This window comes from Balaenoptera ricei, chromosome 4 (assembly GCF_028023285.1).
Source record: "Balaenoptera ricei isolate mBalRic1 chromosome 4, mBalRic1.hap2, whole genome shotgun sequence".
NCBI classification, from domain to species: Eukaryota; Metazoa; Chordata; class Mammalia; order Artiodactyla; family Balaenopteridae; genus Balaenoptera; species Balaenoptera ricei.
Genome location: NC_082642.1, coordinates 87,431,288 through 87,450,497, shown reverse-complemented (window position 1 = coordinate 87,450,497; position 19,210 = coordinate 87,431,288). Strand labels below are relative to the sequence as shown.

The following is a 19,210-nucleotide window of genomic DNA, read 5'->3' as shown; positions in this document are numbered from 1 at the left end:
AAATGTTTTTTTTAAGTTTGCTATTATGCTATTTGGTAATTTACATATATATATTTAAGTTCACATGCTATATAAACTAATATGTTAGTTTAGAAGTAATGTGCTTTTTGCCCTCATTTCGTAAAAACTTAAGTTCCCACTTTTGCATGCATCTGACATCCACAGTATCGCCACCACTAACACAGCTTTTTTTTTAAAAGTTGGTATTACTAAAAAGCTGGTTTTTAAAAGTGCTGTTTACAAATAACATCCACCCTTTACAATTATGTCATACCAGTAAATGTGTCTGTCTCTGTCTTTTGCTGATTTAATCAGGTGACCCCTCTAAGTAAGCAGAACTATGCTAACTGAGGCAATTTTTCTTTGTCAGAAGTCCTTGGTTGCAAATAATTGAGAAAGTGCCTCATAATAATAAGAGAGCTCGTAAAGAGTTGAACATAAAGCAGCTCCCTCTTTTCTAAGATCATTTTTTGAGGAAAAAAAAATCTCGCCTACTACCTGGGCTCCTCACTACCCTCATTTCTTTCAGAGTAGAAATGAGGCTCCGTTTGAGTGAACCGGGTCCACTCCTCCGAATTTTCTAGGTTTAACATTGTAATCTGACTGAGTTAATGAAGTAGAAGATAGTGTGGGTATGACCAAGGTAAAAGGGGATATACAGGTGCTTAGACCAAAGATCCAAGTTCCCAAGAAGGCTCTAGTGGGAAGTTATTTTCATTCCATTCTAGAAACTGTTACGAAATTATATCCCAATGGGGAGCTAAGGTATTTAAAGAGAGCCCCGTGTGTTTAGTATTTTGAAGAGAGGAAGTGGAGCCTTTGTAATCTCTTCAGCAGTCTTTCCATCAGTGGTTCTCAAAGTGTGGTCCCCAGACCAGCACTGCCTGGAAACTTGTTAGAAATGCAAATTCTAGGGCTCCACCCAGCTCTACCAAATCCAAAACTCGGGGTGTTTTTATAAGTCCTCTGGGTGCTTCTGGTATGCAGTAAATTTCAAGAACCACTGCTTTACAAAAGCATTTATTTAGCACCCACTCCAGTGATTCCCAAACTTTGCCATACTTTAGAATTATCTGGGGGGCTTTTAAACTCTGTAAGTCACATCCATACCAATTAAATCAGAATGTCTGGTGTGGGGCGGGGTGGGGGGGTGAGAGCTAAACTTCAGTTGTTTGGTTTTTTAAGAAGCCCAGGTGATTCCACTGTGTAGCAAAGTTTGGGACCCACCCACCTACTGTGACCTCAAAGAGACAGATAAGATACATCTTACAGGAAGCAGAAAGTGAGATGTGCCATAAAAGAACAGAAAAAAAATACTGTAGGCGTTCTTTTGAAGAAACTGGGATCCTATTTTTAGAAAAGGTCTCCTGACTTTAAGAATCCCCCTTTCTGTCTCCCCATCCCCGCTTGAAAGAATTCGGACTGGGTGCCTCTCACCACGCTACCGTACTGCAAGCCCCTCAAGAGGATGGCAGCTGTCAGCCACTACCTGGAGCTGACCATCGAGCCTGTGCAGCAGGTAAGTGGCTGTGGGCCACAGCCGGGTGTCCAGAAGGGTGGGAGGTAGTCCTGGAAGGCTTCCTGGAGGAAGTGACACTTTAGCTGCAGGAGGGGCGGAATGAGGCAGGAAAGCCTGTAAAAAGAGGAAGGAACTCTCGGAGGCCTTGGTGGGGGCCGGGTGGTGGCGGGCGGTCAGATGAAGGGGAGTTCGGAGATGAAAGGGTGGAGGCGAGGTAAGGGTGAGATCGTCACACTGCGGAAGCTGACTATCATCAGAGGGTGACGGGAGTCCAGGGGGCTTCAGGACTGGAGACTCAGGGTCAGACGTGCATTTTAGAGCCGTCACTCAGGCAGTGTTGGGGGGCAGACTAGGGAGTGGAGACTAAAAGCAAGGGGGTCAGCGAGGGGCAGTTGTAAGTCCAGGAAAGACATGGTGTGGCCTGAACCAAGGCTGCAGCCGATGGAGAAGCAGAGCTGCAGTGGAGTCGGCAGGTAGAGCAGTGGGGGCAGTGAGGATGTGGTGGTGAGGAGGACCGTGTGCTCCAGATGACTCCCAGGGTTCTGGCCTGCATGTGGGGGCCTTCAGGAGGAAGAGGGGTGGAGGGAAAGAGGCGACAAGAAGCCCACTCCATGTCCCACACCCCACTAAGTCGTTCCTGTCGAGGCTACAGCGACCTCCCAGTTGCTAAATCCCGGGGTCATTTCTGTCCTAGTTGAGGTTCAACTCGTTTGGCCACCTGCTTCTTCTGATTTCTGGGCCCCTCCCTGTTCTGGTTTTTCCGCCACCCTCACCTCTGCGGGCTCCTCCTGGTGAGCTGACTTCAAGGTTGCAGTACCCCAGCTCCACCTCAGGAGGGCTCCCTTCTCTGGGTACACTCTTCCAGTCCCATAGCCCTACCTGCCAGCTCTGGCTGATTTCCCTGGCCTGTGTCTCCATCCTTTTCCTCTCCTTCAGTTCCAGTCTTGGCTGCCCCACTACCTCTCCATCCTCCCTCTTCATCGTCACCACGTGGCATCTCACACGTGCCGTGTCCAATACGGAATTCTGGATTTCCATGTCCAGACCGGCTCCTCTCCCCACCTTCCTCACGTCAGTAAGCGACACCACTGTCCGTGCAGTGGGTCAAACTCAGATTCCTCTCTTTCCCTCACTATACGCCCGTGCCCATATCACCCATTTGTGAGTCTTGCAAATACTTCTTTTAAAGTAGATCCAACCTAGAGATTATCATACTGAGGGAAGTGAGACAGAGAAAGGCAAATATCATATGATATCACGTATATGTGGAATCTAAAAAATATTACCCCCAAAAATTACAAATGAACTTATTTACAAAACAGAAACAGACTCACAGACATAGAAAACAAACTTATGGTTACCAAAGTGGAAGGGTAGGGGGAGGGATAAATTGGAAGTATGGGATTAACAGATGCACACAACTATATATAAAATAGATAAACGACAAGGTTTTACTGAATAGCACAGGGAACTATATTCAATATCTTGTAATAAGCTGTAATAGAAAAGAACTGGAAAAAAAGAATATAGGTATATTCATATAAATATGTAGAAATGAATCACTTTGCTGTACACCTGAAACTAACACAATATTGTAAATCAACTTTACTTCAATAAAGAAAGAAAAAAACCAGTAGATCCAGGAGCCTCCTAACTGGTTTTCCTCTCACCGCTATTCTTGTCCCACCCCCTCCATTTACAACCAGTAACCAGAAGGGTCTCTTAGAAATGTAAATGACATCTTGTTCCTCTTTGGTTTAAAAGACTCCTCTGGCTTCCCATTTCACGCAGAATAAAATCTAATCTCCTGACACAGCCCCTCGCTTTCCCCCTCCCTCACTGCCTCCTATTCTCCCCTCTTCACTTCTCTCTGGCTGCACAGAATTTCTCTCCGTTCCTCTGCCTACATGTTCTTTCTCCTGATTTTTTGCATGAATGCTTCTTTCTTGTCTTTCCAATTTCAGTAAAAATGCCACCTTCTCCTTCCCCCACCACTCATTCAAAAGTTGCTTCCACCCCTCTGCTGTTTATTTTATTACCTTTGAAATGCTCTGCAAAGCACTTATCGTGATCTTTTACTTTTGTTTGTTTTCTGTTTCCTGCTGGGATATAAACTTTGTCTCCTTCTGTCTTGTTTGCCAAAACCCTGGTGCGTCAGGTCACGGGCTCTCCATACAGGTGTGTTTGGAACGCAGAGTGCAGTGATAGCCGCCCCGCTGGGCTGCCCCTGGGACGGGCTGACACTCGACTTTGGGCCTGAGAGAGAGGTTTTACTCTTTGTTGTTGTTCCTTGGAAAGTGGGTGTAAATAACCTGTATGTGACGTAAGTGGAGTTCTGGGAGGTTTGGAGCACGCTTTCACGATTAAGAGCCCACTTCGGCCATTAAGCTCTTCTTCTGTCAAGAGGGTGGGTGGGTGGGTGGGTGATGGGAAGCCCTGGGGAAAGCACAGGGAGCCCTGGCAGCATCTGGCCAACGCTTTGCACTAGAAATTTTTAAGCCGTGGAACTTGTGAAAAATAATAGTGCAAAAGTTGCATTCACTTGAACCCTTCCAGTACCTGAATCTTGAGTGGATGCCCGCTGGAGAGCAGACTCCTAGAGAGAAGACTGTGTTCCTCTTCCGTTCTCCTCCACTGAGGCCGGCCAGCACCTTTTTGAGCAAATACTTCCACTCGGCCTCTTCCTTCTGTGTCCACCAGAGGGCGAGAGTTGCCTCCAAGACAGCTCCCAGCAGGGAGCCAGGAGCCCCGCCCTCTCTAGCCTGGGCAGAAGCCACTTCACTGGGCTCTAGGTGATCTGTTTACTGCGGGCTAACTACCTGCCAGGCTCTGAGTAAATAATAACAGCCAACACTTCCATGACGCTTATTGTACTTACTGGTCACAGTGCTTGGAGTACTGGTCTAAGTGCTTTACATAGATCAACTCATTTCATCCAACAGCCAACCCATGAGGTATTATGCTCATTTTACAGAGAAGGAAAATGGGGCCCAGAGAGGTTAAGCAACCTGCTCAAGGTCACACGTTTTGTTGGTGGTAGAACCAGGATTCAGACCTGTCTCTGCCAAGTCTGTGCCTTTGACCAAAATGCTATGCTGCTTCTTACTCGGCATGATGGCTGACACCAAGTAAGCGCTTGATAAATGTTTTTTACAATTATTAGCAACGCAGATTCTTATAACAACCTGAGGTAGACACTATTATTATTTCCATTGTCATTTATTAATAGTTAATCATTTTATTATTCTTTTAAAATGAGGCACAGGGAGGGTTAACTCACTTGCCCAATATCCCATAGTTAGAAAATCACAGAAATAGGTTTCAGACTAACCCTGTCTGACTCTGGCACCTGAGCTCTTATAGAGAGGACATGCTTTTTATGCCGCCGTTTCATGCCACCATTTCATGCCTGCTGCATTAGCAAATTATTTTCTTTTTTTCATGAGAATGTCCCGATGGGCGTGTTGTGGTGATATTGGTACCCTGTTGCCATGTGCCTTGATACACGTCCTGTCTGAACTACCATCAGGAAGTGGGCAAAAGAGCCAGAGTGGTGCTCACTCTTTGCCAGCACCCCCTCCTGAGCACTGGTCAAGGAGAGATTTCCCAGGAGATGCAGCTGGGGTCAGGCTGAGCCTGGGAGGCCGAGGGCGTGGGGTCCTAGGAGTCAACAGCTTGCAGCATTTGAAAACTCCATTTTATCTGTTGACTCAGGTGTGGTCAGACCTGAGGAATTTATAGATTCTTTCGTTTGTTGTGGCCTGGGAGGCCTCTGCTGCCCCGCCTCCCCCCTCCCCCACCCAGAAAGCTGTCTTTGTCTCCTTTGTGGACTTTCCTCCCTTCCAGCCAGACTCTCACAGGGAACTGTGTGCCCTTGACCCATCCAGGGCTGGAGCCCTGCGTGATTTGGGGACCAGTACGAGCAGCTGTTCTTCTCATGTGTCCAGGACATTTACTAAACCTGAGCCCCGTGACACCAGTTCAAAGGAAGCAAGGCAGGGGTTACCAGCCCCTTCTATAGATTAGGAAACTGAGACTCAGGAGGATAAGTTTTTTGCTGAGGTCATATGGTTAGTTGGTGGAAGATACGGTCCAGAAGGCGGGTTATTCCCCCTGTGCTGTGTCAGTGGGATGACTGCCCGGCTCTGAGAGCCCAGCCCAGAGCCTTGAGGATCTCTGGGGACACCCCTGTGAGGCCTGTGGGAGGAAGCGCTCTTCTGAGATAGATGGACAGACAGACAGACAGACAGGTCATCTCAAGTTTCTTCCTCCCTTAACCCTTCCCAACTCACTCTCATATGCTGCTGGCGGGTGCGTTGGTTAAGCCTCTATGGAGTGCACTTTTGGCAAGAGCTATCCAAATTACAAGCGCTCATACCCTCTGATCCAGCAATTCCACTTCTAAGAACTTATCCTTTATATCCTGAGATTTTTAATGTGCAATATAATTTACTGCAGCCAGGACTGATTGTAAAAGCAAGAGACTGGGAATATCCTAAACGTCCATCAGCAGGGGACTGGTTTAAATAGATTGTGAACATCTCTACCATGTTACCAAAAAAAAAAATCTGCTATAAAACTATTTCTAAGGCATGTTGTTAAGTGAAATAAAGCAAGATGCCTAAGAGAGTATAGAGTGTACTATCGTTAGTGGAAATGGGGGAAATATGTACATGCATATGCTCGTGTGTGCACAGACTATTGGGAAGGACACACAAAGGAGGGCCGGCTGCCTCTGAGGAGGAGCTGGGTGGCCGCAGGAGGAGGGTGGCGGCGGCTGCGTCCTTTCGTGCCTTTTGGATGCTGAAGCACGTGGATGCTCTGACAGTGCAAAAAACAAAGATGCCAACCAAGTCTCCTGCCTGCCCTTCCCCGCACACCTTGCAGGCGAGCTGCAGTGCCACCAGGCTGCCTGGAGATGGACAGACAAGCACGGGAGCCACGTCCCTGCAGGAGCCGCCCTCGTACCCTCCGGTTCAGGTCATCCGGGCGCGCGTGTCCTCCAGTAGCTCCTCCCAGGTCTCGTCCATCAACTCTGACCTCGAGGTAGGTGCTGTGTCCGCCGGCAGGTGCACGGGGCCTCCTTCACCCGTGCTTGCCGGTGCCTCTGTGGTGCCTGCACTGCTCTGTTCTCCTCGGCCCATGCCAGCCTCATGCCCGCTCAGTAGTGAATAAGCATCTGCCCAAGGACTTTCCCATGCTGTCTGCGCTGAGGAGGATTTTCCGCAGTCAAATGAGTCATGGAAACACTGCACGCTGAATCACGGGGCACATTCAAGTCTTACAGAAATAAATGCTGACTAACAAACTTTTTAAAGAGTCTTGGTGTTTCCCAAACCCATTTGACCATGGAAGGCTTTCTTCCCCACCAAGGATCACCAGGCTTCTCCCTGTGATGCTGTCAGGGTCATACACGGGGGCCCTCAATGGGCATCGTGCCTGGCACTTTCATAAGCTTTGCCTCATTTTGAATTTTTGGATCTTTGAACAAAACACATCACGTTTTGGATACCGGAAATGGGTCTAACTCTCAGGTCTGCGGTCCTGTTACTCTCAGCCCCACAGCTGTGGCTCCCAGCCCTGGTCAGGAGGAAGTTTCCCTTTGTCTGTGGCAAGTGAGAACAAGGACAGCATAGTGGCCAGGTGGTACCAGGACGGGGAGGGGCCGTCCTTCATTCTGGGTTTGTTGGTTCTCCCACTCTTTTGATATTTAAATGCCCTTTTATGAATTGACGATAATAGGAAGTGCTAAGATGGTGTTGAGGGTTTGGTGTTGGTCTTAATGGCCTTATTTGGCAAAGTAATCAATCAGCTGTCCTGAGTCAGTCCCACTCGTAGTGGACCCTGAAATCCGAAAGACTTAGAGCCCCTGATCTGCGGGGTAGAGTCCAGATCCCTTAGTGTGGGGTTCAGGCCTTGCACACCTGCCCCAGCCTCGTGCCCCTCCCCTGCCCTCACCTACATGTCCTCCCTGGCCGTGGACTCTTCCCTCATCCCCAGGGCTCTGGGCCTTTCTTCCTGGGATTTCCTCTGGCCCAACTGCCGTGTGTCAGAATCCTACCCAGATGCCACCTCCTGTGTGAACTCCCCTCCCCTCCCCTCCACGTACACACCAGAGATTAAAGCCTCCTCCCCTTGGGTGCCCAGAGCATACACCTCTCTTCCACCCCTGCTGTTGTTTGCCGTGTAGCCTGAGGGATGCAGGGACCTGTCTCCCTGGCCAGGCTGTGCACAGGCTTTTAGGTCTAGGGGCCTGGGCTGCCCTCATCTCTACCTCTTGATCCTGGAACACACACAGCTGGTCATTGAGAGGTGGGTTTTGAGGGAGAAATTCTGCTCCAGACCAAGGACCATTTGGGGTCCGTGTATCCCCGAGTCCTTCATTTGGTGCTGTTTATTTCTTGGATCTGGTCCCAGAATGTGTCGGACAACCCAAGGCGCATGGCTTGGCAGCCCAGAGCCAGCAGTCTGGGCAGAGTCTAAGGCTAAGGGGAGAGAGAGAGAGTGTTCAGTGAGGGGAACGGACAGTTGAGTTGGTGAGATGGGGGAGGGGGCTTGGGGAGGACAGGATGCAAGCTCGCTCAGTGGAAACCCTCAACTGAGCTAAGGATTGGACAGTGACCTTGAAGAATTCAGAAATTTGTCTTTGTGGCTGTTTTGGGCCGTTTCTGTGTTTTGCAGTCCTTTTTCTCCCTCTCTGTTCGCTCTTTCCTTTTAAATTCCAAGGGCACAGGGTCGCACTCATACATGAGGCAAATGGAGATGAATGCTTTTGCCCTTGTTAAACAAGGAGTATATTTTTAGAAGCTCAGGTGCCCCCATTCACCCCACCCAGCCCCTCCATAACCCCCAGCACAGTCCTCCTACCTCATTCCCCAAAACACCCATACGCTACACATGACAAAGCGCTGAGTCCCGATCGAAGTTACTTAGAATCTCACTAAACACAGACACTGATGAAATGTGAGCAGGGGACAGTGTAGCTTGTCAGGCTTGTGGCCCATCCGGCCTTCTGGTAATCTATATATTCTCTGCTTAGAAGTAATACATGTTTATTGTAGAAATTTTGGAAGATGTAAAGAAGAAAATTAAAGTTAAGCCACAAGCCTATCAACCATCAGCTGCCTCAGGGTGGTGGGATTGGGTGGGCTCCCCAGTTTTTCAGAGCAATATTCCTTAAAAGTTCTGGCTCCTTGATGGCTGAAGGGGAGCAAGAGGGTGTCTTTTAGCCGACGAGTGTGACACTGCATTTCACCCACCTGTTTGGGTCACTCATTCAGAAACATGTTCTTGAGGGGGATTTGAAAGAAAAATGCATGAGGGCAGGGGGGCTGGCCTGACCCACCACACGCGGTGAGAGGTACTTGGTAGATTGGTCACAGCCTGATCATGACCTTGCTCCTCCAGACCACACCCCCAAGGGACTGAGGCGGGGCCCCAGGTCATCACCTCTTCTGGTTTGCAACTCCTCTTATTCCCAGGATGGATTGCACAGTTCAGATATTTCCTAACACTGGGCTGAGACACCCAGGGCATCTGTCTGTGCTCTCTGGCTACAGTCGTCTGTGTCTTTGGCCAGCCAGCTGGGCTTCTGCTTGACCCGCGGGTCCATAAGTGAATGCTTGCGCGCTCCCACTCTGGAGGCCTGGGAGGCATTCTGTCGCTAAGGTGTTGTGCTTGTCACCTCTGTGGTCCTTTACAACTTTGTGACTTAACTCTCAGAGGGTGCTTTTGTGTCCATGTCCTTGGGGCACATACCCACAGGTTTGAAGACCTACTTCCTGCCGTGCTGGGGGAGGTGGAGAGAAGAGAGGTCCCTCAACACGATACACATTGTATCCACAGCACTCAGCTAACTACGCGTCTTTAAATTCATTGCTCACAGTGACTGCGTGTGTGTCATGAGGCAGGCGTGGTATGTTCTATACTTTACAAGCACTGTTTGGTATAGTCCTCCCAACAGCCCTGAGGCAAGTACCTTTAAATATTCTTGTTTCCCAGAAGAGGAGCCTGGGATTCAGTGAGTTTAAGTAACCTGCCCAAGAAAACATCATCTTCATCATCATCATCATCATCATCATCATCATCATCATCTTCATTGTCATCGTTATAATTGGCAGACCTGGGGATTTGAACCCAGCTCTGTCTGGCTCTGAAACCCTGTTGTTACCCACTACACCCCACTGCCTCGGCAGGAACTACCCAGGGCCGAGTTTCTTATCTATCATTCCCATTTTACAGATGAGAAAACTCTCTCCACAGGACTCTCTCCACTCACCTATGCGCTACCTGTGTTCTCAGGCAGGGTCCTGTCTAATAGACAGGATAAAACATTGGGATTTACAAGGAATGCCAGTGATGCAGAACACCCCTGAAAAGAGGTGAAGCAGAGACAGATAAGGCATGGGAGCTTGCATGGAGGGAGAGCTGGGTTATTTTCACCTTTTCTCAAGTGTCCACTGGATGGGCTGGTCAGGGCACCAGACGAATGGCAGTGGAGCCTGAATGTGACCCACGACTCTGTAGACAGGCCATGTGCGTGGGCTGTGCGGATTCCTGGACGTCTCCGCAAGACAGGGCACACTCCACGGAGACTGCACCCACTCACTCACTCACGCAGCCGCTCGACACCAAGCAGCCTGGCTCCTGACACAGCCGTCGGAGGGCGTTCTGAACACATGTGGGGGAAGGGTCACCGGCTCATGGTCCGTGGGTGAGGGCCCAGGGCCCAGGGGGAGCAGGGCTTTCCGGAGCGGCCCCCTCACTTGCCGGGGCAGCCAGCACCTGTTTTATGAGCGCAGGGTCGACATTCCCTCAGTCTTGAGACTGCTCCTGTGCCTTTTAAAGGTTTTTTTGGCCTCCTAGCCTCTGGGATGCCAGAAAAGATTGAGTCCAGCTTTGTGTTTAGTCATTTTTTTCCTTCTGTGCTTCCTAGCAATGCCACTGAAGCTTTGTAGGAATTCTGCAAGGAGGCTGTTTCTGTCAACAGAAGAAAGTCTGCATGTTGAGAATGACTGTACCTGGAGCTGGCTCAGTGTGTGTGTGTGTGTGTGTGTGTGTGTGTGTGTGTGTGTGTGTGTGTACAGAGCCAAATGCCAGACACCATGATTGCTGTCTGAAGAGGCTCGCGTCCCAGGCCCCCGTGTCCTGCTAATTCTGTGCCTAAGGCTCTTGACAACCAGGACTGCTTGTTCCCTCGCCAGACCCTGCTTCCAGCACCAGCAGACCAGGACAGAGTCCCTTGGATGTTTGTCAGTCTTAAAGCCAAATCATTCTTTCAAGGAAAAAACAATTAATTAGTTAGTAAAAAGAATACACACACACATACTGATTCTAAAAGTGCTAATTTTAGAAGTAAATACATATAAGTATGAAGAAAGAGGCCAGAAATTTCTAATAGGTCCCAAAGACCAGAAATCAAGTTCAGGGCATGGTGTCTGCCCTGCACAGATCTGTGTGCCCCTGTGCGCTCTGCAGCAGTGAGAGATGGTGCGTCCGGAAATGTGTGGACAGTCAGCTAGTTTCCCTGGGGGTAAGGAAAGACTGTACTGGGCCCCCCAGGGCAACGGGGCTGAGCAGGAGAGAGAGGGCTGACCAGGGGTCGGGTGGACACTGGCTTGTCCAGGCTCTCGCTGACCTGCCAGGCGGCCTTGGTTCTGCCCTGGACTTCTTGGGTTTTAGTTTCTCCCTCTGTAAATGGGAATCAGGAGACCTGCCCTACTTACATTACAGAGTGATTCTGAGGATCAAATGGGGGTGCTGCTGGGGCCCTGCAAGCCTGCCGATGGTGCTAGATGCAGCGCAGTGGACAACGGGCTGCAAGTGGGCTCGGGCACCTACGCTGGCCCTGAGAGCCTTTGAGGCAGGCGACGCCGTTCATTCCTCTGGACTTGCTCTGTAAGTGGAGATAATGAGCTCAGGGAGCTGGTGAGGCTCCGACAGAGCACTGTTCCCGCAGATGCTGAGCTTTGAGCTGGGCCATCTTTCAGGTCCCATTTAGCAAGTGACCTTAAGTGAGAAAGTGTACTGGGGGAGTTAGGCGGAGGTTAATTACACTGAGTCAGTTCTTAGAAGTGGAAAGGCTTCCATCAGGAAAACAGCAGGGTCAACCACCAGCAAAATGGGCTGCTGTGTCTGCCTGGGTGCCGCTCAGAAAACCTCTTCTGGCCTCCGCAGTCTCTAGAAGCCTTTCCATCGCGCTGCCTGAAATCCAGGGAAGAGCCCCTGACTGAGCTCCTGCCTCCGTCTCCCCTCCTTTCAGGACTGTCCTACCCAAGGTCTTCCCAACACTTGATCAGCCCCATGGCCTTCCTGCTCTAAGGCCCTCTGTTACAGTTTATGTCCAGACCCCTTGGCCTGACCTCTAGGACATTTCATTGTCTGGTTCTGGGCCAACTCTCCAGGTTTTCCTCTGCACATCCAGCCAGCTTTCCCTTCTCTGGGTTCCTTGGCTCATCTGTCTTCTCCTGCCCTTCAAGGCCCTGGCTAAATTCTGCTTCCTCCAGGAAGCCTTCCCTGTGTTCCTGAGTACGGTTGCTAGATTTAACAGGCAAAAAATACAAGAGGCCAGTGAATTTGAATTTCAGATAAACACACCTATACTAAAACATTATTTGTTATCTGAAATTCAGATTTCACGGCGTATCCTGTGTTTTATCTGCAGCAGCCCTGCTCCTGAATCCAACTTGATCGTGGCCATTTCCCGCCCTTCCCTGGGTCACTTCTTCGGTTCTGAGCAGCATATGAATAGCAAAATTTCTTCCAATAAAATCAGGAACATACAATGTTTTATGTCAATTATATCTCCTGTTTTAATGGGAAAAAATAATTTTAAAAAAATCAGGAACAGGAGCCAAGGTTGCCAAGGCCTTTCCCACTGGTGGTCTTGGAGTTTGGCCTAAATACAGTATTTGCATCTCCTTGTGAGTGGAGTTCAGAGGTGCTCGCTCCCAACCCTTGCTGCCCACCGTTGTAATACATAGGGCTTCATCTCGGCTTCCCCTTCATCCCAACCTTGGGATGTCCCTGCAGTGAAACTGTCATCTTTATAAGGGAAACCGGCCCAGTGTGGGTCAGAACTTCTCTCTCACTGATCCAGTTCACCATGGGCCTTGCATACAGCACTCCACAGCCTGTGATCCATTTTTCCTCACATCCCATTTTCCTCACGACAGCCCGGGAAGGAAGAGCTGAGTGGGGAGTTTGGGCTGGTAGAGGAGGAAAGAAAGTATGGGAGGTGAAACCGCGCTTGATCCAGAGTAAGTGCTATAGAACTACTTAATTAACTAAAGAAATTGAAAGGATGAGATTTTTGAAGAGTATGGTGTTAAGGTTTAAAAGCCTGTAAGGTACTAGGAAAATCAAAAAGGAAATCTACTTGATGAAATCTAAGATGGAACTGTAGCTGGTGTGTATCTGGCAAGTCTCAAAACTTTATGATCAGAAAAAACAAAAAACCTTTATAATGGGTCCTGAGTCCAACACCATTTCACCTCCCCCATCTTGGGGAAGTCACTTCTCCCCAGATGTAAGAGGAGGGAGTTGAACAAATGGTTTCTGAGGGCCCATCCAGCTCCCAGTCCTAGAAAGTGACCCTGTTTCCTCAGTGGCTGAGACACACCTCAGAGTCTTCAGGAACAAAGGAGAACTTACCACGTGCCCTGTGGACAGGGCCTATAGGTTGCCTCTTGGTTTCAGAAGCACGAAAAAGTGTGCTTTTAGATATGAGGTGAATTGAAACTCTACATGCTGTGGTTCACGGAGATGATGGAATTGTGGTCCTAAAGACAATTTAAGGATATGTGGAAATGCTCACTATATTTTAAGAGAAAAGAGCCATTTGCATAATTTGGGGTGTGTGTGTGTGTGTGTGTGTGTGTGTGTGTGTATTCCAGAGGGCTATTCAATAACTGTTCATAGAGGCCCTCTTTTAGGGATAGAATTCTGGGCAATCTTTATTTTGGGTTTTGAAAAAATTTCTATACAAAAATGAACAAATTTTGCTCTTGAAACAGGGAAAAGACTACAAAAATGTTTATTTATTTTTACTTCTTTGTGGGGGGTGGAGAGAGACCTCAGTTACAAAGATTTGGGTTAATTGTATTCCTTAGGCACATTATCATTGGTTTAGAAAGTAACTTAAAAAAAGAAATCCTGGCTACTACTTCCACTAGAGGGTACTCTTCTGAAATTTTAGATTGTTGTGATGCCGAAGATTTTGGAAAGGAGGTTTCAAGGTTTCATTTCAAATTCAGTTGGAGGACTCAAACTTCTTTATTTGTTTGCTTGTCTTTAAGTACACTTTTTCTTTTGGAATAATTTTAGATTTACAGAAAAGTTGCAAAGGTAGGACAGAGAGTTCCTGTATACCTTCACCCAATTCCCTCTAATGTTAACATCTTGCACCACCATGCTGCATTTGTCAACACAGAGAAATTAACATTAGTACATTACTATTAACTAAAGTACAGACTTTATTTGGATTTCACCAGTTTTTCCGTTAATGTTCTTATTCTTAGCATATTTTCTTTCATCTCTCTTTTTATTTCTATTACATTTGCAGAAGTTATGTAACTCTTTCCACCCACGTTGTCATCAACATTTCCGTCTTTTGCAGTGTGTGTGGAAACATCATTTTTAGTAATTTTGTGTGCTCTCCATTTAATCTTTTTTTTAGTTTATGTTCTCCCCAGCAGGATGTCATTAAAAGATGAATGCTATGGAATTATCACAGTTTTGTTAGGTATTAATGGCACTGTGCTTAGGATTTTTTAAGTCCTTATCTATGAGATACATACTGAAGTATTTACAGATGAAATTATTTACTTTAAAATACTTCAGCAAATAAAAAATTGGGGGAGCTAGAGCAAATGAAAGAGTATATGTCCACGGGTGTTCATTAGATTATTCTTTTGCTTTTGTGTATGACTGAAAATCTTATAATTAAAAAGTTGTTCAAAAGAAAAAGGCATGGTACAGCTGAAGTCAGTGGTGACTCAAGTTTTCTAGGTCCATTCTGTTCTCCCGTGGAACGGGGGAAGGAGTTCATAGGTACCCGGCTAGAAGCATGTGACCTGGAAGGGGTGGGTGGGAGAGGGAGGGAAGAGGGAGAAACTGGGGAGACGACTGTCAAGCTTCATTTCTGCCACCCACACCCCCATATCCTGCCCTCCCTCCTGCAGCGACCACCACATCCTACCCAGCAGGGAGCAGGGAACTCTTGTGGGGGGCACTGACCAAGGACCCAGCTTTGGTGCCCCTTCCCTGCCCTCCTCAGTTTCAGGGTGGGACCTCTGCCCTTCACCTCCAGTCTGCCAGGTGCCCTGCCACGGAGCTTGGGGCACAGCTCTGTCAGCACAGCCTGGGTCAGACCTCTCTGTCTGACTCCACCCCTAACTCCAGCTCTGACCCAGAATGGGACTTGTGCAGGCCCCAGAGCAGAGCCCCATCTCTGGGCTAGCACAGATATCAGCGGACAAATAGAGGTGTTCAATAAAGTTTTTATAATCTTAACAGACACACAGCTGCACACACAGATTCACGTAACAGACTTGCTGAGTGCATTCTGTGCCAGCCCTGCCAGCCCTGAAGACTCAAAGTTGAGTCAAACTGCAGCCCTCAAGGAGCTCAGAAAGACCAAACAAAAGCAAACAAACAGAAGTTGTTCAAAATGGAAATTTTAAAAGAATTGAACAGTAGGGGCTTTGTTTCAATGTGACAATAAAGCCAAATCCTGTGTACTGTGCAGATTGGCAGCAGTTCAGTGTAACAGACATACACAGATCAGTATAACAGACATTTGCAGATTCATAGCTTATGAACACACACACACACACACACACACACACACACACACACACACGTGTCCTGGGCACTACAGGAGGTGCTGGACGAATGAGAGCAGACAGCGACGCTACCCTTCAAGAAGCTGAGCCAGACATATTTGAGGCTTGGGGTGGAACCAACCGTGCAGTAAAGGCTGATTAAATATGAATCTTGGCTGGTAGCAAATACCCCATAGTTTCAAGATGAGGATTTTATTTGCATCTCTCTTTCTTAGTTTTATGGGTTTGAGTTGACTCATCTCAGCCATGTGGTTAATAAATGGAATCTTTATTATTATGATTATGCCTAATAATAATTTCTAATAATAGTAATTTAAAAATCTGCATAGATGGTAATTTTTTCAAGGACCTGTAGCCCTTCATAATTATCACAATTATCCTACTGACCATTTAACTAAGTTGTAGCCACTAGTAGCTGCTGCCTTTTTGCTTGCTGAAGTCAGTTGTTCCTTTGCCTCCGGACCAGCGGAGGGCCTGCCTTCTGGCTCAGTGAGCAGACAGGGGCTGGCGCTGATCTCTGCTCTGTGATGGTGGCAAAATCTAGTCAACACTTGTTTTTTTAATCTCTCTTTTTATTCTGCAGCAGAAGTATTGGGAAGCCCTAAACTCGGAGCAGGTATGGACAATCGTGCTCTCTCTTTATTCCGCAAGGGACTTCCTGTGGCTTGATGTCAGTTCCTGTTTTTGTGAGCCCCCCTTGGATGGCTGGGCCAGTGCCAGATTCCTCTAGGAAAAAAAAGAATTTGAAAATGAGAGGAGAGTCTGAAAGTCGAGGGTTTTTTCCAGGCTCTCCATTTCAGAGTTCTTTCTGCTTTGTCCAAACCATCTAGTAGGGGCTCAGAGAAGATGCATAACGCAAGGAAGAAACGTGCTTGGAACAAAAGTTTTTGAACAAGAGGAAGCCCAGCAGGTCACTAATGGTAGTGGTGCCGGGAGTGGCTGCAGGAGTTGAGATCAACATTCCCCTCTGTTGTCATTGTGAGACCTTGGGCAGCTGGCTGCTGTCTCTATGCCCTCCTCGCCTCCAAGTGACAAATAAGCACATGATTCATGACAGCCACCTGTGCCTGTCACCTCCCAGGATTTTTTTTCTGATAAGAGAGTAGATTATCTTTTGCTCAAATTCTCTGAATGCCTGGATTCCAGCGATGTTTTTATTACTTAAAATGACATTTTAAAACACATTATTCTGGGAATTCAGAAGGAAGAGATTTAAATTGTTTTCGAAGGCTTAACCCGCTTTGAAGAGCGCACCTGACCAGAGTGGTGGGCTGTTTCTGTTTGCCGGCAGCGGAATTGGTCAGGAGTAGCAAGGATAACTCTTAAGAAGACATATTAGGAGCTGGGGCAGTGGTTCTGACACATCAGGGCGGCTAAGAATCACCCTAGGAGCTTGTTCAAATGCCAAGCCTTAGGTCCCAACCCACAGATAGGGTCTAGGGTGGGTCCCCAGCATCAGTCTTTTTGATGAGCACCCTGGGCCCTCCTGGTGAGACTGGTCCAGAACTGAGATCTAGAACGTGGGTCTCCACTTGAAAACAGAATTCATCAAAAAGCACACTGTCCATTCTCAGAGAATGGAACAGGCCCCCACTTCCACTACTAGGCAACTGGGTCTCGGAGGCTGAGGGGCCGGGGAGCTCTTTTACTTGGGATCTCTGATAACGTCTGGAAGGAATTTGCTTAGAGGTGCCCCCCCAAGTCCACCTCCACAGGCAGATGAGAAATTAGCACACATGTGCCTGACACAGCCCCAGACACGTACAAGGGGCTGAGCTGCACCAACGAAATCAGCTCAGTCCCTGGCCTGCAAGGTTACTGGGGATGAGGTGGTTTTCTTAACATGACGCTGTTTTTCATGACCAAGTAGTAGAACTCAGTTCAGTTATGAGCAGTAAATCAGTAATTGAACGGGACTCTCTTTCTGTTGGAAACAAAGCTATAATTTGTGTTTTATAACTAGTGGGGTGTGGGCATTATCTTTCAGTGGCTCAGGGAGCCTTGAGGACCTTGTCCTGACCCTCTAAGGACTGGACTGTTTGATTCTGCTCAGGTTTGAGTAGCTGGTGGAACATTTTTCTTGGAGTGCATGTCCATGCCTGGCTCTATTTTCTTGCCCAGATAGATTGTCTGGCCCGGGCTGACATATCCTATGTGGCCTTTGCTTGTTGTTTCCTGGGTCTTTTGCTACTGTCAAATGCAACCTTATGACTCAGAATCACCAGTCACAGAAACTCAGAAATGAGAGATCGTATTATCCAGTTGCTGATTCAGCCTCCCAATTTACACATGGAGAAATCAAGATCCAGAGAAGAGAAAGCAAGTTAGTGGCAGAAAGAGGACCTGAGCCCGGCCCCTACTTGCCTCTGTGGCTGGAATCACTAAAGACGATGCCCTTGCTCTTGGCCCACATGAAAAGCTCTCCTTTTATCTGTCGTTTTAGAACAATAGGAGGATTTTGCAAACAGCTTCATCAGTGCTTGTGTGCTCACCTATTTTTTTTTTCTTTTAACCTTTTTTTTTAACCCCTGTGCATTTCAATTTCCCATACTTGTCTGAGTCAGAGTGATGAGATATTCACTGGCAGTGACCACCACTCTGGATTAGGTTTTAAATGTTTGTTTTTGACAAGTCTGCTGACCTCAAGTTTAGAGGAAACACCACGTGGGGGGCAAGGGCAGACCAGTGCCCTGCTCCTAAGAAGCTCTGTCATCTACCTGAGAGGACAAGGTGGACACCCAGGGCAGGGCTTCCCACACTCAGCTGCAAACCAGTGGTACAGGCAGTAGAGAAGCGGGGGGGAGCTCAATGGGTGTCAGGATAGGCTTCTTGGAAGAGGAGGAACTTACCTGGGCCATAAAGAATGGGTTGAGTTTGCCTGGTCTTTTCCAGGAATGAGTTAGGCAGGGAGGTGGGAATTCTCAGGATAAAGGGAACATGACTGAGTCTCACTAGAGAAGGACTTGGTGAAGACAGGGGAACATAGAGTAGGAGGGGAAGTAGGGCTGGTCTGTTCAGGGTGTCTGTCCATTAAAACTCCTTGATTTAAAGTTATACTTGCCCTGTTAGGTTCTAGAAACACAGGCCTGGTTAACTTGTCCTTACCTGTTTGCTCTTGTCTGTGCCTGGGCCATGAGAACCAGGATTGGAGCTGTTGTTGGGGAAATTGTAAGATGGGAAGGGCCTATTCCACCAAGGTACCTCTTGTGTCTTTTCTCCACAGTGGGATCCTGAAGACGTAAACCTTGGAGGGAACAAAGACAACATGGAGATATTCAGACCCCGGGTGCACAGGTGGTCTATGAAGCCAGTGGACTTGACCTCTGATAAGTAACACTTTCTGGAGCCAGCTCAGCAGCTCAGAGCCGAAGGTCAAGGTTTTGTCAGGAACTGAGCAGGGATCAACCTGCAGAGACAGCCATGGCAGGAATTTAAGCTTCTGCCAAGGCCGCCCATGAAAGTGAGGAACCAGGAGCTGTCAGGGAGCTTGGCTGGTGTGCACCATGGCTCAGAATGGAGCTAAGACCTTGGGCCCTGTGGACAGACCTGGACACACCCAGAGTTTGTTCTGAAAATTCAAAGTTCACAAACCAATCTTGCTTTGAAATATAGTCTAAAATAGTTTGGCCTCTCTTTTCCCTTTCCCTTTGGATTCAACCCTACTCTGAATATCTGCTACAAACGAGTTCATCTAACAAACAGCTAATATGTTTGGATCTTAGTAAAGCCCCACTCCGTAAGACCTGGTTAAGCCTAGAGAGGGGTGGGCCCGCGTTTGGGGGGTTTGGGACACAATCACAGGTTCTGATGGGACCTGGCTCCTGCCCTCCAGTCACCCACTTGAGTT

At 48.0% G+C, this 19,210-nt stretch overlaps 1 protein-coding gene across 3 annotated transcripts in view; it reads left to right on the top strand.

Annotated features, from left to right (window-relative positions):
• Positions 1-18,996, top strand: part of TMEM44 (transmembrane protein 44) — a 33,551-nt gene extending 14,555 nt beyond the window's left edge. For 2 of the 3 annotated variants that reach the window (XM_059920793.1, XM_059920792.1), the window contains exons 8-11: positions 1,415-1,519; positions 6,407-6,565; positions 15,947-15,979; positions 18,587-18,996. In XM_059920793.1, coding sequence (XP_059776776.1) covers positions 1,415-1,519; positions 6,407-6,565; positions 15,947-15,979; positions 18,587-18,697 — 408 coding nt within the window. In that variant the 3' untranslated portion in view covers positions 18,698-18,996. The remainder of the gene's footprint in view (positions 1-1,414; positions 1,520-6,406; positions 6,566-15,946; positions 15,980-18,586) is intronic. The other variant, XM_059920794.1, reaches the window with a different exon arrangement.
• Positions 18,997-19,210: the final 214 nt, after the last annotated feature.